A 16025-nucleotide genomic window follows, 5' to 3' on the forward strand; every position below is an offset into this window, starting at 1 on the left:
CGCATACCCCCTATGTTCATGACAGAGAGGTCCACTGGTTTTAACCAAGTCATCCCGACCAGCAGGTATTTATCTGAAGCTCACCTTCCTGGGTGTTGGGATCTAAAGCTTGCCCTTTAGCTTTGGAGAGCACGTGGCTGTCTTCTTGGAACATTCCATAGATGATGACCCAGGGGCTGGGCTTAACCACTGACCACACCCATTACTTTTCTGTGAACAGCATGGAGTTCTGTTATGCACTCTTCTGCCACTAGGGGGTGATGATCAGTCACCCCTTGCCCGAGTTGAACTTAACTGCATTTGTAAGTGGAGCCTGGGCATCTGTAGCTATGTTTTAAATAGTTGGTTCGGAAGCAGCGGCTGGAAGTTGGCAGGCAGACAGGATGGTGTGGCTCACAGCCAGAAGCCCTGTTGGAACCTCAGCCAGGAGCTGGTCCATAACTGAGAAGGCACAGTTGGAAAATAGACAGCCATCTGGGGTGGCTCTCGGTTGTCACAAAGAACACGAAGGGAAACCCATGTTCTCCCGTGAGACATCCTCAGCGTTCCTTGTGCAGATCCCTGTTCACCTCACACACACCTCTGATCTGCCTTCTTTGGCTACACTGGCAAAGGAGGAGAAACTGCTAGAAAGAGAAACAAGCAGACCAGGCCAGAGAACACCTGATCTCCATGTGTCATACAGTGCATTCGGTGGCCAGCCGCTCCACATCGCGCACCCACGTGATGACATTTATCCCTTATGGCGACCTTGGAAAAAAATGGTTAAGTGGCTTCCCACACTCTGACTGAGGAGGCAGAGATGGGTGCAATGTATTTCAGAAACCACAGAGCCCTGGCTGTGCTCAAATTCCATGGAAGGAAACAGATGTTCAGCCACTGGTTCCCAAGGACTTCCATGAGCCTTCATGGTGCTGCCTCCCCCTGGCTTCATTGTGTCTGTGTTCCAGAGGTTTGCTCAGCACAGGATTAGTGCCAGGCTCAGGGTACAGTGGTGGGAGGTGGTCAGACATGACTGTGGGGAACCCTCTCTCTGCTGTCAGAAGTATGTAAATGGCCGAGGTGGGTCAGGCTGTCTCCTGTCAGGACGGGAACCAGCCTCTTTACGAGAACTTTCTCGTGGCTCCAGCTGTGGAAGAAGTCTGGAACTGGCCAGGTCCATGTGGCTTCAGGACCTAGAGGAGAGAGGTGGAAAGTCCGTGGCTTGAAGCTTCCGCCCCATCCCCAGGGTCTATGGTGTCTTCCTTTAGTAAGGCCTCTTTAAACCCTTTTATTGCCGTTCTATAACCTAGACATAGAAGGATATAGTTATTTTGTGACCTGAGAGTTAGTATTAGTTATTAAGGTTGGAATGAATATGTTTTCCAGTGGCCAGCCACCAAGGGAGATTGGAGTACTTGGTACATTGCAGCTAATTAAATGGCTGACATGGCTTCTGGGTTGTCAGTTAATGAATTCTGACACATGGAAATCTATAAGCATATCTATCCATATTTCCACTACAGCACAGTCATGACCTTTGTTCTGATCTGTGTTGACCAAGGCCTGGAGCTTAATCCAAAATATGACCTTCTGATTTTTGTTATTTTTTTTTAAACGCTGGGTGAGCCGTACACGGGTCTGCCTCTGCCTAGATGCCCCCCTCCCTTAGCGCTCTCCCGCTCCTCCTCTCTGTACTCTTCCAAATGTTCTGCAGTAATGTCGCAGCACAGGCCCAGCCTCTGAGCCCTCATTCACAAACTCACGTCTTGCTGAGCCTGGGGGCTGCTCCACCGCTGAATCCTGACTTCCTAGAGCACTCAGACTTGGTTTTCCTGGCAATCCTGAGCTGCTTTCAAACACAGAGAAGGCACCAGAATATTTGATGAGTATGTACTGATGACCTCAAAGAAAGGGAGCAGGAGCTTCCTCAAGACCATAAATGCCTCCCCAGTCCATCCTCTCCCTTCTCCCATGGCAACACCATAAATGCCTACCCAATCCATCCTCTTCCTTCTCTCTTGGCAACACCATAAATGCCTACCCCAGTCTATCTTCTCCTTCCCCCTTGGCATACTCCTAAGGTGTTTTGTTTCTATAATCCTGAGTTTTTGTGTTTGATTTTTTTTTTCAAGACAGGGTCTCTCTGTGTAGTCCTGGCTGTCCTGTAAGTTGCTTTGTAGACCAGGCTGGCCTCAAACTCAGAGATTTGCCTATCTCTGCCTCCCGAGTGCTAGAACTAAAGGCATGTGCCACCACTGCCTGGATAATAATCCTGAGTTTTGCATATCTATAGTACCACCAACTTAAAGACTCATGTCCCAGCTCTCCTTGTGACCAAGTCTGATAATCAAGTTTGAGCACGTTAGGACTTCCTGATGAGTTCATTTAAAGGAAGGAGATGCACTAGAGAGCTGTGTCAGGGGTTAAGAGCACTGGCTGCTTTTTCAGAGGACTAAGGTTTGGTTCCTAGAACCCACATGGTGGAGCACAACAGTCTGGAAGACCAGTCCCAGGGGATCCAATGCCCTCTTGCCTCCGTGCATACCAGACACTCACGTGGTACATGCACGTAAGTGTAGATAAAACACCCACACAGAGAAGAGAACTTATTTCCTTAAAAGCTGATATAAGGGCTGAAGAGCTGACTTGTAAGAGTTACACAGGCATGAGTAGCCTGGTTCAAATCCTCATCACCCACATAAAAAGCCATGTAGGTGGAGTTTTTTGTTTTGTTTTGTTTTGTTTTTTTGTTTGTTTGTTTTGGTCAGGACTGCTGGTCAGCTCTGTCCTGCCAGCCACTCCCAAATAACCACACAGAGACTTATTATTATTTATAAATGCTCAGCCAATAGCTTAGGCTTGTTATTAACTAGCTCTTTTTTGAGATTTATTTATTATGCATGCAGTGTTCTGCCTGCATGTATCCCTGCACGCCAGCAGAAGAGGGCACCAGATCTCATTACAGATGGTTGTGAGCCACCCTGTGGTTGCTAGGAACCTCTGGGCCTCTGGAAGAATAGCCTGTGCTCTTAACCTCTGAGCCATCTCTCCAGGCCTTTCTAACTAGCTCTTACAACTTAAATTAACCCATATTTCTTATCTATGCTTTACCACGTGGTGGTACCTTTTTTCAGCATGGCATAGTCATCTCCTGCTTCCTCAGCATCTTGCTGGTAGCTCCTTATGATGCCGCCCTTCTTCCCAGCATTCTCTCTGCCCTGAAAATCCTGCCTAGCTATTGGCCAGTCAGCTCTTTATTAACAATGAGAGCAATACATCTTTACAGTGTACAGAAGGATTATTCCACAGCAAAGCCAAGTGTAGCCTGGGCTCCTGTGCCACAGTAGGGGGTGGGGGGTGGGCAGAGACAGGGTGATCGCTCAGACTTACTGGCTGCCAGATTAGTTCTAGTTTCAGTGAGAGACCCTACCTCAGAGCAACAGGGCAGAGAGAGAGATAGAGCAAGTCATCTAGTGTCCCCCTTCCTCTGTGTGCATGCAGGTGTGCACATCTGCCCACACATGTGTGCACACACCACATCCACACACATCCACAAGAGTAGATGAGATGGGCCGCCATATAGATAACTGTAAAGCACTGGCCTGGAGTGCTCAAGGCTCTGGGTTCCATCCCTGGAACTGCAAATAGGAAATGAAAAGCAGATGAGATGTGCCAGGCGGTGGCGCACACATTTAATCCCAGCACTCGGGAGGCAGAGCCAGGCGGATCTCTGTGAGTTCGAGGCCAGCCTGGTCTACAGAGTGAGTTCCAGGATAGCTAAGGCTGTTACACAAAGAAACCTTGTCTTGAAAAATCAAAAGAAAGAAAGAGATGAGTCGAGCCCTGTGTCCCTCCTTCCTCGTTTGCCTGCTGGAATGCTAATGCAATGGCTCACTCGTCAGCCATTTTGAACTATGAGGTAGCTTTGATGCCCAAACCAAGTCTGAGATGATGGAGCTATGAGGAAGTCCTTACTGGTGTCATGGCAGGCAGGGAACCGTCTGCAAAGAGGTGAGAATGAAAACTCAGTTCAGCCTGACTTAGCCTGTATCCAACTTCAGGAGTCTAATGTCAAGCAGTTTATTGCCAGCATATTTAAACACAACAGGATTCTGGGAAAGTCCAGGTTTGCAGGAAACAACCATTCCAGTTCCAGGTGCACAATAAAGTTTAAAGTGTGACTACACAGAGACTCTTTACAGAGCACATGTGACCATGAAGACAGGTTCTATAGTGTAAGGGTCTAGGCTCCAGTGTTGTCTCTGAGAGAGAGAGAGAGCATAGAGATCAGCAGGGTCTAAAGTACCCGTGACATCCCCACAAGGATGGTCCTATTTACTGAGAGCTAAAGGTAAAGGTCTAATAGGGAAGAGTCTGGGATAAATGTCCCCGGAGGTTAGGGTGAGGTCTGCCCCTACAGATAACAAAGGTCACCAGGCTGTCAACAGCCTCCACTTCCAGCTTTCTGGGTGGAATGCAGGTATTATACCCTTCATTGAAGAGACAGACCTGTGTGTTTAGCATTCCTGGTTTCTGCTGTGGGATGGTCTGTATGGCAAATGTGTTGCTCTGATTGGTCAATAAATAAAACACTGATTGGCCAGTAGTCAGGCAGGAGGAAGTATAGGCGGGACAAGGAGGAGAAGAATTCTGGGAAGTGGAAACCTGAGTCAGAGACACTGCCAGCCGCCACCATGACAAGCCGCATGTGAAGATGCTGGTAAGCCACGAGCCACGTGGCAAAGTATAGATTTATAGAAATGGATTAATTTAAGATATGAGAACAGTTAGCAAGAAGCCTGCCACAGCCATACAGTTTGTAAGCAATATAAGTCTCTGTGTTTACTTGGTTGGGTCTGAGCGCCTGTGGGACTGGCAGGTGAGAGAGATTTGTCCTAACTGTGGGCAAGGCAGAAAAACTCTAGTTACAGGTTTCCCTAGTGATTTGTGGATAAAAAGACCTTTGTTCTCACAACAGAGCTAGGCCCCTGGGTCCTGGTGCCTGAGGGCCATTGTGCACCATGGACGGTCCCCTTGGCACTTCTTACTTTGATGGGTGAGAGGATGCACCTGACAGTCAGGTGACATCTTTGTGGGTTCCTGGCCCAACCTAATGCCATGAAGAGACTGACACAGGGACTTCCTTGTAGGAAGACTTGGATTCTGGTTTCTCATCATCTGGTCACTGGCAGTGTATGTGTCTAGGTGTCAGTCACCAACCCAGTCATGTCTGTGTTTGTAAATGAGCCTAAAGGTCATTGCCCTGGACATAGTAGTTGTCTGAACCAAGAAAAACTGAATATGGAAAGAAGAGTTGCCATGCACAAAAAAAAAAAATCACACATGGAAGAAGTATGTACCATTTGTGGGACTGTCCAACTGGGTTGGCACTCTAGAGGCAATGGGCAAAGGCTCTATTTGCATATTATGTTGCTTACTTTTCTCCTGATGGCATAAAATGCCTGACAGGGGGACCCTAAAGGAGGAAGGATGGACTTGGATTCAGGTATAGTCCAAGTAGGACATGGTCTTGGTAGGACACGACAGGACAGCTGTCTTTTGGTGGCAGGAGCTGGTAGAAATGGCTGTACCAGCAAGGAAGGAAGGACTGGAGGCAGAATGGGGGGGGGGGAGAGCCCTCAAAGTATACCCTCCGATGACCCTCTTGGTTTGTTAGACCCACGGCTTCCCAAACAGTGCCACTAGTTGGGGACCAGGTATCAAAACACAGGATATGCCAGGTGGGGTAATATCTAAACTATCATATTTATTCACACTGGTTCTAAGACAGCATCATTTTCTAGACCACCATGTTCTGGGACATCTCCTCTGGTCCATGGGAAGATGGTGGGAGGGGGGGGGGAGAAGGGAGATAGTTATTAGAAGCAGAAAGGCCAGAGAGCGTGGGATTGTCCATCAGCCCACCCTCAGGAGAGACTAACACCACCAACACCACAAATGCTACTCTAGAGGACATGTCTGTGGTGATGTGGCTCAACCCTGCACTGGTGTGTGTGCTGGTGTGTGCACTGGTGCGTGGCGCTGTCCACTATTACCTTCATTGGGCTCTTCCCAGAGAGATTCTGGGCTGTGTTGTCCAGCCTCCCTGTCCCACCTCCACAAGGATAAACTTGTGACTCCCATCACCTACTGCAGATGGTCATAAATGCCAGGGGACAAAGTTGACTCCTCAAATAACCGAAGGAAATGAAGGCGGAGACATTAGTTTAACTGTGACCTCTCAGCCATGACACAGGCTTCATTTTGAGCTCTCAAGAAGGGCTAGGCGTCTATGGTGGCTTCAGCACACAGGACTCCATTTTAAGGCCCTTAACCCATTTTCCTGATGAGTTGATTGGGTCTCAGGGAAGCCAAGCAGCTTTTACAAGGTCTCAGGATTTCCACAGGGGCTCCTGGTCCCAAGGTCGGTGTGGCCTCTGATTTTCTGCTTTCGTTTCTGTGTGTATCACAAACACACGTTTCACAATTGTGAGTCTGGGGTTGCGTTACCAAACTGCACATTAAGGTGCCCCGCTGAGGGCACTGGTTACACTGAACTCCCTTCTGCTTGCTCGTCTCAGCATTAAAGAAAGCTGCAAAGCAATGGAGCTCCAGGCCTGCTGTGTAGATGAGAAACACTCCCACTCACTTATTTGTCATCTGATACCCACAGGATGTGCAATTGCTTTGCTTAGTTATTGTTTGCTTGTTTGTATTTATTTTGCACTGCAAACTCACGAGGCTTTAAAGGTGTCCTGCCTCCCCTCAATTTTGGGCTGAAATACATTTTGTTGTGGTGTGTAGCTGATGCTGGGTGGTGCCTGTGCTGACTTTCTTATAGAATGTAAATGAGGAGTCGAGCATGCTCCAAGTAGAGCACAGTGGACAAGCTTGTCCTTATGACCTGACTACCTTAGGGACTTGGCTCACCCCTCAGCTTCCGTGTTTGTCAAAGGGAAGAGTGATAGCAGCTGCCTGGCAGGTCATCTCGGACAAGAGGCAGTGTGGGTAGTGATGTAGTAGTAATCAAGGCAATGTGGGTAGTAATGTGGTAAATAAGGCATTGTGGGTAGAGACGTGGTAAACAAGGTATTGTGGGTAGTGATGTGGTAAACGAGGCAGTGTGATAGTGAACTGTGAACTGTATATGAATCTTAGCTCTGTGCACAGCAGCCCCTCCCACAGGTTTGTGCCCCAGGTTTCCACATCTGTAAAATGTAGACACAGTCATCCCTACATTGCATCTGCTGTGGTGTTAAGTGAATTAACTCATGCAGTAGCTGGCCCATGTAGACATGGACACATCAAGTGCGAGGAGAGTTGACACCAGAGTCCACGGTTCTTATCACCCTAGAACTCTGGGTAGTGTGAGATCAACATCATCAATATAGTCAAAGGGCAGCCCCACTTACAGCCCCAAACTCAGGCGTGTGTCACTTGCGTCTGCACAGTGACAGCTAAAGAGACCAAGGAAGTCTAAAGGCTAGTCATGCTAACTGCTCCCAAGGAATTTAAACCTCAGAGTACTTGTGAAGTAGAGAAAAGACCACACAAGTGTGCTACACAGAGTTGGTTTGGCAGCTTAATTGCCAAAGAGAAATGGTGTGTTTAAGGAGCAGAGTAAGGAGGCATTGACAGCTTTGCGGCCGTGGTTGGCCAGAGCATTCAGGTCCTGCTTTCCAGAGCTGTGTCTTCTTCCGTGGAAAAGAGTCTTTGCGTATGTGGTCAGTTAAGGACGCAAAGATGTGAAGATCGTGTCAAATGGACTCTAAGTACAGAGACGGGAGATTTGACCCAGGCGAGAAGAAAGTGATGAGGCCACTAGCCAAGGGCAAGCCAGCCACCAGAAACTGTGGAGCCGTCTGTGGCACATCTGTGGAGCCGTCTGTGGCACATCTGTGGAGCCGTCTGTGGCAGTCTTCCCCAGAGCCCCGAGCAGTGTCGCCGTGCTATTTACAGCTTGATTCAGATCAGTGTAACTGATGTCTGGCTCCCTATGCCCAGAACAGGAAAGAATAAGCTGCCACTCCCAGCCACCAAATTTGGAGTCATTTGTTACAGCAGTCACCGGAAACCCATACAGCACAGTGTAAATGTTGGATCTGCAACAGGTGGAACTTTGTAGGTGCCCATGGTTGGTAGCTTGGGGTGTGACCCCCTTAGATGAGATGTATGTTAAGATTCCCTTTCCCAACCTGAAAAGTCTGCTGAACCCACCACTTGTGACTGAAGGACATCGAAGCCCTCGACACCTCTTTTCACCCCACAGCCTCTTTCTGAATAGCACAAGAAGGTTCTAGAAAGAATAAAGCCAAGCCAAGACCACGAAGCATTCTGTGTCTGGCAAAAACCTGGCTTCATGGCTTCATCTGCAGTTAAGTCTGATGGGAGTCAGCTGGAGACTTTCACAAGCTATTTTTTAATAGACTAGAGCTTTTTTTTTTTTTTTTTAAGGTTCGGCAAAACTGAACACAAAGAGCAGAGTTCCCACGCCCTCTTTGCCCCTGCCTCGTGGCTTTCCATACTTTCCCATGTTGGTCATTATTTCATGCACCTCAGGGTGATTCCTTCTGTTGTAAAGTTATTGCTTGAACATATACAAGAAGAATGAACTTGGTGGTGGGTTCCACAGGGGACGGGCTTTTTCTGTAACAAACATGCAACCACCAATCCTTCCGGCCCACAGCAGGCACCCTGAGTTTGAACAGGGTGTTGGACCAACTGCAGGAGACTCTGCTCAGAGTCCTGAGGTAAATGGCAGCCTCGTACCCTCCTGATGGGATCCTTGCAGGTTGGATATGTGGGTTCCATAATGCCCCCTCTCATGCCACCCATTTACCTAAGACCTGTTGGACCATGTGGTGTCTCCCGGGCCCCCTCTGGTGGACCACCCACTTGCCTTAGACATATGGTGGGGTTTGACCTGGGCAGGGGCCGCTCACCCACCACCACCTCACAGAAGACTAGCATCTACTTGGCCATCTGATCATGTCTCTTGCTCATAGCAAGCTAGATCTTCCTGGATTATTTTGGCTGAAGATTATTGGCTTAGTATTTAATTCTGAGTGTTTTTATTTTTTTTTAAATAACTACACACCGGGTTCTCTTTTTTTTCTTAAACCTAAATTTTGACCATACATCCTTTAATTTTGCTCACCACTACAGTCCTCCGGGCTTGAGTCTTCCCTATCCTCCTTGTGAACATGGTCCTTAAGGTAGCTATCACAAGATGAGAGCTGAGACCACCCCTGTAACTATTAACAAACTTTAATGGCGCCTCTAGGAACCACAGGACCTTGCCAGTACCCCCAGGAACCCCTCAGTCCAGGCAACATTCCTGTGAGTTTACTCCTGAGGTGTCTGTGGTGACTGAGGGCCAGAATCAAACTCCACAGTCAGCAGTAAAGAGCATCCGGCTGGTCTCTTCGTGGAGGAGACGCCCTTAGGAAAACTTCCCCAGATAGTAATTCTCCCACCTCCGCACTTTGCTGGTCAGGGCCTTCCACTTGCTCAGGCTGACCTTTTCGATCCCTTTGCTAATTAAGTCGCTGAAAAGTATGTACTGGTACGCGTAGACGTTGTCGACAGACTGCAGACAAAACTCTTTCCTGTTGTTGATGATGAACCATTTCATAGAAGACCAGGCAGAGTCTAAGGGGTTCAGGTAGTTATAGGGGGAGGGCAGAGAGATTAGTTCATGGCCATAGGACTTGGCCACTCCCGGAGAACACACGATGCTGGTTAAGTTAACGCTTGCTGGGGCACAGGCCTGGGCGCCCCCCTCCTTATCGGCCTTTGGTTTCATCTCGTCTTGTTGCCTTCGTCCTTTGACCACGATGGCGCACTTCCCGTAGGCCTTCTTCACAACATCACAGAACTCAAAGAAGAGGCTGTCTTCCGGTTTGATGCACAGGTCGTCTCTTAAGAACATCCGGTATTTCCAAGGCACCCACCCTTGACTGCCTCCGGCATGCAGAATACACCAGGTTGGAGTGTTCATGTAATAGCTATCACTAAAATCTTCCCCAGTGACAAGAGTTTCTGGGATCTCAGTTTCCCCAAAATACACAGTCTTATATCCATCATATTGCAGAGTTCTCAGAGTGTTCAGATACTGGAGACACTGTTTCCTCCTGACGCTGTCAAACTGAGTTCTGATGACAATGTTCTTCAGAAGAGAGTTTGTCAAGCGAGCCATGGGGCTCCCCAAGTGGCTTACATCTCCCCATCGGGGGTGGTTCTGGAAGGAGCAGGATGATGACCTCATAAAGGGCTTGCTCATAACTGTGCCAGCGCCGCAGCTACACTTCAGACACAAAGCATCACGAGCCGTGTGCTCAGAACACCAACCACGGAAAACGCCACCCGACATCCCTCTGGAATAGATCTGTTTGTGGTGGCCAAGTTTCTGGCTCCTTTCCGTGTGGATATCAGGATAGATATCATGCTCATCCATCCATTTCAGAGGTATTTACTGATTGTGCTGTGTGCCAAGGGATAGCCAGGATGTGTTCAGGGAAGCCTGGAGTGTGAGTGTTGTGTGCCTGTGTACATGTGGAAATTGTGCCACCTGCCTGCCCACTTTGACAGTTCTTTTTCCAGACGGCAGAGAGTGAAAGACACAAGCTGTATGCCTGTCCCTCTTAGGGGCTGCCAATAGTTGAGCCGATTCAGCACATTCTGAGAAGCATTTGATTTGTTATAGCTTTTTGAGACAAAGTCTTGCTATGTAGCCCTAAGTGGCACAGTGTTTGACCCAGGTTGGCCTTTTACTTTTAACAATCCTCCTGCCTCCGCTATTTAATTTCTGGGATTACAGATATGCACCACCACGTTCAGCAGCACTTCATTTTATACTTGGGGAAAATGATGGTTTGCCTCACTTTCTCTCGACTTTTTAAATTTCCTTTGTGTTTTCTTGTCCTTTAATCAAAGCCAAAGGTGCTTCATAAATGTGCTGAGTGGGTCCTCCAAATGACAGTGTGGGCAAAAAGACTTGTCTGGTCATTTGCTTCTCTGTCGAATGACGGGGAATCTCCTCTTCCTTGGCCCCGATCCCCCGGGGTTTTCTTGGACTCAGGCAAACCCAGAATATCACCATAGCCAAGTTCACAAGCAGCATATGGTTACCAGACATCCCCCCCCCCAAGGCCACAGGCAGCAGCTTCAGGTTAGTAATTGTCTTGTGGCCATCTTCTCTGGAGACGTCCCTTTAGCCGCGGAAAACATGTTAAAGATCAAATTTGATACAGATACCAAGTGTGTGGCCAGAACTGAACTGGTGACTGTGTGCCATAGTTCCCCTGTTCAGAAACTGCGCTTGTTCCCTCTCCTGCCCGAAGGCACCCAACAGGCCACAATGGCCATGGAATGTCACTTTGACATAAACTTCTGTTTCTCTTACGAGAAGTTACAGATGTGAGAAACTTGTTAAAAGTATGGGAGAACATACATGTGTGTTGTTTTGACAGGTATGCACATTTAATTATATTTCACATAGAAATTACAGGAGAATAAATACTAAACTGATTACTTAGAAGGAGAGAATGGAGGAAAAAACAGGATATCCATATCTCATGAATACATCCTGCTCTCTAGATTTATTCAGTTTTAGCAGTTATGCATGATTATATTCAAATTGCAATTTAAACCACAAAACAAAAAAAAACTAACACAAAACTATCAATAATACAAATGATGTCAATTGATAAACTAAGGTGGTTTTTTGTTGTTGTTGTTGTTGTTGTCTTGTTTTGTTTTTTTACTGTGTCGGTAACAAAATCTCACAAACCGAAATGGCATGGCTGCCACAAAAACAGTCATGTAGACTAATGGGACAGAAGAGGGGACCCGGAAGTAAACCACACAGCCACAACCCGCTGATTTTCAACTTTAAAAGTGCCCAAAACATATTGGCAAAAAGACACATAGTGTTGGAAAACTGATATCCACATGCAGAATGAGGTGGTCCTGTCTAAAGGTCACTCCATAAGACCTGAAATCTTGAAATGAGTAAAGAAAAGCAGTTGAAGCTACAGATTCGGGTAATGATGTCACTGGCTCAGGAATTAACAAATGAGATTGTGTGAAATTAAAAAGCTCTTGCAGAGCAAAGAAAGCAGGAGAAAATCTACACTGGGGATTAATATCTAGAATGTATTAAAGACTCGAGAAAATAACCACTAAAAGGTTATCAGATTAATAACTTGAACAGACAGCTCTCAAAAGAAGGATTACAAATGTCTATTAAATTATGAAGAATGTTCAGCATTCTTAGCCACCGGGAAAATGCAAATCAAAACCACATTGACACCAGGCAGTGGTGGCGCACACCTTTAATCCCAGCATTTGGGAGGCAGAGGCAGGTGGATCTTTGTGAGTTCGAGGCCAGCCAGAGAAACCTTGTCTCAAAGGAACTAAAAGAACAAAGCCAAACCACATCGACAGTCTAGCTCATCAAGGTCAAGGTGGTTATCATAAAAAACAAACAGCAAAACAAGTATGGAAGAAAAGGAATCCTTCCAAACTGTTAACTGTGGTATTGTATTCCCCCAAATATTGTGCATGCTAATAAACTTATCTGGGGTCAGAGATAGAGCAGCCACAATATTAAACATAAAGGATAGGCAGTGGTAGTACACGCCTTTAATCCTAGCATTCCAGAGGCAGAAATCCATGTGTTCAAGGATACAGACAGGCACGGTGACTCATCACCACGCCTTTATTCCCAGAAAGCAAGCCTTTAATCCCAGGGAGTGGTGGTAGAAAGCAGAAAGGTATATAAGGCATGAGGACCAGAAACTAGCAACATTTGGCTGGTAAAGCATTTGGCTGGTTAAGCTTTCAGGCTTCTAGCAGCAGTTCAGCTGAGACCCATTCTGGTTGAGGACTCAGAGGCCTCCAGTCTGAGGAAACAGGACCAGCTGAGGATCTGGCGAGGTGAGGTAGCTGTGGTTTGTTCTGTCTCTCTGATCTATCAGCATTAACCCCAATAACTGGCCTCGGGTTTGATTTTATTAATAAAGAACAGTTAAGATTCATACTACAATTAACAGTTGTGTGAATATGCACAGCCACTGTGGAAAGTTTGAGGGTTTATCAAATAATACTGATAATTAAAACAAGATCTACCATACTACCCAGCTCCTAGGTATATACTTCTTCACCCTGGGTTTGATCTCCGGGTTCCACGTGGTAAGAGGAGAGAGCTGACTCCTGCAAGTGGGACCTCCACATGCAGGTTTGGCACCCACATCACCAACCCACATAAACAAACAAGGAATCAAATGTAACACCGAGAGACGCCTACACACCCATGTTTGCTATGGCTCTCCACAGTAGTCAAACTATGGAGTGGGCTCAGATGCCCAGAAATGGATGAGTAGATAAACGCACACCACACACACACACACACACACACACACACACACACACACACACACACACACACGCTGCTCCGCACCCCCACACGGAATGTTTTCACCCTTTGGGGGAATGAAATTGGACCAGTGGGATGGCTCAGGGAATAGGGGTTTGAATGGGAATTCCCAGATAGTCTTGGGTATTTGAACACTCGGTCACTGACGCCGTGGAGGTTTAGATGGCACAGCCTTGCTGGAGGAACCACATCACTGGGAGTGAGCGCTGACGTTGAAAGCCTCACGCCGTTGCCAGTTTGCTCTCTGTTCCCTGCTTGTCTTTGGAGATGTGCGTGCTCGACTCTCTGTTCCTACTGCCCAGCGCCACCATGCCTCCCCAGGGTGATGGACCCTTGCAGCTCTGTGCCGGTAAATCAAAACAAACCCTTCCTTCTGTGAGGATCTTGGTCATGGCGTCTTATCCGAGCAGCGGAAAAGTAACTGAAGCCTGTAGTAAAGGTGCCTGCTGCCAAGCCTGCCGGCCTGGGACCCACACGGAGGAAGGGGAGAACTAACTCCTGTCACGTGCACGCTTTGGCACCCACGCCACCCACCCACATAAATAACTGCGTACATACATGCATACATACATACACACATACATAGTTTTTTGAAGAATGCAGCCATGAGGTTTGCAGGAAATGGAAGGAACTGGAAAGAACTGTGTTAACTGAGATAAGGCAGACTCGGGGAGACATGCATCACATTCCCTAGCAGACACAGAAGGAAAAACAAGAGACCTAAAGCAGAAAGAAATTCGTGTGGGAGGGAGGCTGTAATGCTGACAGTCCCTGGGAAAGTAACTACAGAGGACCTCACAGACTGTGAAAGTGATGTAACGTGGCCGTGGTTTTGTGTAATCGTGTACATTAATAGAAAGTAAATACGCAAGAAAAGCTGATCAGTGTGGAGAGGAAGTAAATAGTCCTTTCCGTAACAAATGAGGAGAAATCTTCCTTCCTTTCCTTCATTCCCCCGACCCCTACCCCCAGTTCCTTTACCTGTTAGTAAATCGTGGAAGGCCACAGTGGCCACCCTCAAGGGTGGCCCCACCTTGTAGGAAGAGTCCACAAGTCCTGGCAGGAGGCACAGGTCTCAGGGGCCATGAGGGGGTGTAGGTGGGGGGAGACTGGAGGGACCCAAGGTTCCCCAGGAGGGATAGGGCAGGTCCCAGCATGAGAACCCAGGAGGGCACACCTGTGAAGAGGGGCTGGGGAGGAGGTGGGCACTTCTAAAGACCTGTGGCTCGACCACATTTCAGTATTCCCGAAGTTTTGTGAGGTCCATTGCGCACTCCCTGTGAAGTCCAGTTTTATGGAGAACCACCCGCTTCCTCAGATGGTGTCGGGCTTACCTTCCGCTGTCTCCCAGGTGGTATCGCTCCCTTGTCTTCAGCTAGAGAACCTCTCATTCCTAATTCTTGGTCTTGGTGATTTCCCATCCACCGACCCCACTATTTCTGGGTTTCAAGACCCGCTTCTCCAAGATGTGTTCCAGTTGAGACTCATCTCTCTTCCTGTTGCAGAATCTGTTGTCATAGTAACCCCATACCAGCACCAGTCTCCTCCCTGAATGATGTCTGATGTTAAAGCGTGTTTTGAAAACCCTGCTGCTTTCCCAGACTCTGGGAAATGTGAGGATGATGTTTCTACAGGGGCTGTAGACTCTGTCCAGGGCATGGCTGGGCAAGTCAGGGAGAGTGGATGGCGGGGGCGGGGGGGGGGGGGGGGGGGGGAGCGGGGCACCGACCATGGCTGCCTGTGTGAGTGAGTGTTGATAATGAGGTCACAGCTCAGGGACCAGCCCCTGCCCAGAGTGAAGTCACTCGGCCTCTCTGTGTTTACACCATCCACACACATCCTGGTTGCCAAGTGGTCTGCTCCTTAACAGACCTAAGGAGAGAGAGCACGCCCTGCTGGTTCAGCTCTCCCCAGAGCTAGAGGGCAGGTATGGCATGTTCCACAAAGGCCTGTGTGTTACAGCTGGCCTCCACCCCGGAGAGCTGCCGGGAGCGGAGGAGCTTTTAGGAGGGGGGCTGTCGGAGAAGCGAGTTAGGGACTGGGGGCGTAGAAACTCTGGTCTGTGTGCTTGCTCTCTGCCTGGTCCCTCTGTCTCTGTGTATCTCCCTCCCTCCCTCCCTCCCTCCCTCCCTCCCTCCCCCTCCACAGTTTCCTACCTCAATACACAGTCCCCACCTTAAGTGCGCAGATCCACATCTGTATGGACGGCAGAAGAGGAAAAGCCAAACCACACACAGCTGAAACGCCGCCCTCATAAAGACTCGTGGCCTTCGCTACTTGATAGTAATATGTTTTACTCTTTCACTGTGAGTGCATCTGATAAAATGTGAGACTAGGAATTTGATATAAAATGCACAAATTAGTTGTCTTTGGGGATATGTTAGAGCAAGAATAGGGCTGTGAGGTTGAGGTAAGCCAGCTGGGGAGGACCCCTGGGAGGACTCCTGGGAACACCCCTGGGAGGACTCCTGGGAGGACCCCTGGGAGGACCCCTGGGAGGACCCCTGGGAGGACCCCTGGGAGGACCCCTGGGAGGACCCCTGGGAGGACCCCTGGGGGGATCCCTGGGAGGACTCCTTTGGAGGACCCCTGGGGGGATCCCTGA

The 16025-nt window shown here is 48.3% G+C and overlaps 1 protein-coding gene and 1 long non-coding RNA gene across 2 annotated transcripts; both read right to left on the reverse strand.

The window, feature by feature from the left end:
* Positions 1-38: 38 nt before the first annotated feature.
* LOC143268166 (uncharacterized) lies at positions 39-15111 on the reverse strand. The gene is made up of 2 exons (XR_013043874.1): positions 14755-15111; positions 39-1175 (listed from the first exon to the last, which is right to left on the reverse strand). It is a non-coding gene; the product is annotated as an uncharacterized LOC143268166 (long non-coding RNA).
* On the reverse strand, positions 9234-10231 carry C12H21orf140 (chromosome 12 C21orf140 homolog). The gene has a single exon (XM_006983564.4). The coding sequence runs from the start codon at positions 10178-10180 to the stop codon at positions 9425-9427; it is 756 nt and encodes a 251-aa protein (XP_006983626.3). The 5' UTR covers positions 10181-10231; the 3' UTR covers positions 9234-9424.
* Positions 15112-16025: the final 914 nt, after the last annotated feature.

Source organism: Peromyscus maniculatus, chromosome 12 (genome assembly GCF_049852395.1).
Source record: "Peromyscus maniculatus bairdii isolate BWxNUB_F1_BW_parent chromosome 12, HU_Pman_BW_mat_3.1, whole genome shotgun sequence".
In the NCBI taxonomy this organism is placed as follows: domain Eukaryota; kingdom Metazoa; phylum Chordata; class Mammalia; order Rodentia; family Cricetidae; genus Peromyscus; species Peromyscus maniculatus.

What these genes read in the sequence shown, in the direction of transcription:
- C12H21orf140 (XM_006983564.4), bottom strand. Translation starts at nt 10,180, where the DNA reads ATGGCTCGCTTGACAAACTCTCTTCTGAAGAACATTGTCATCAGAACT.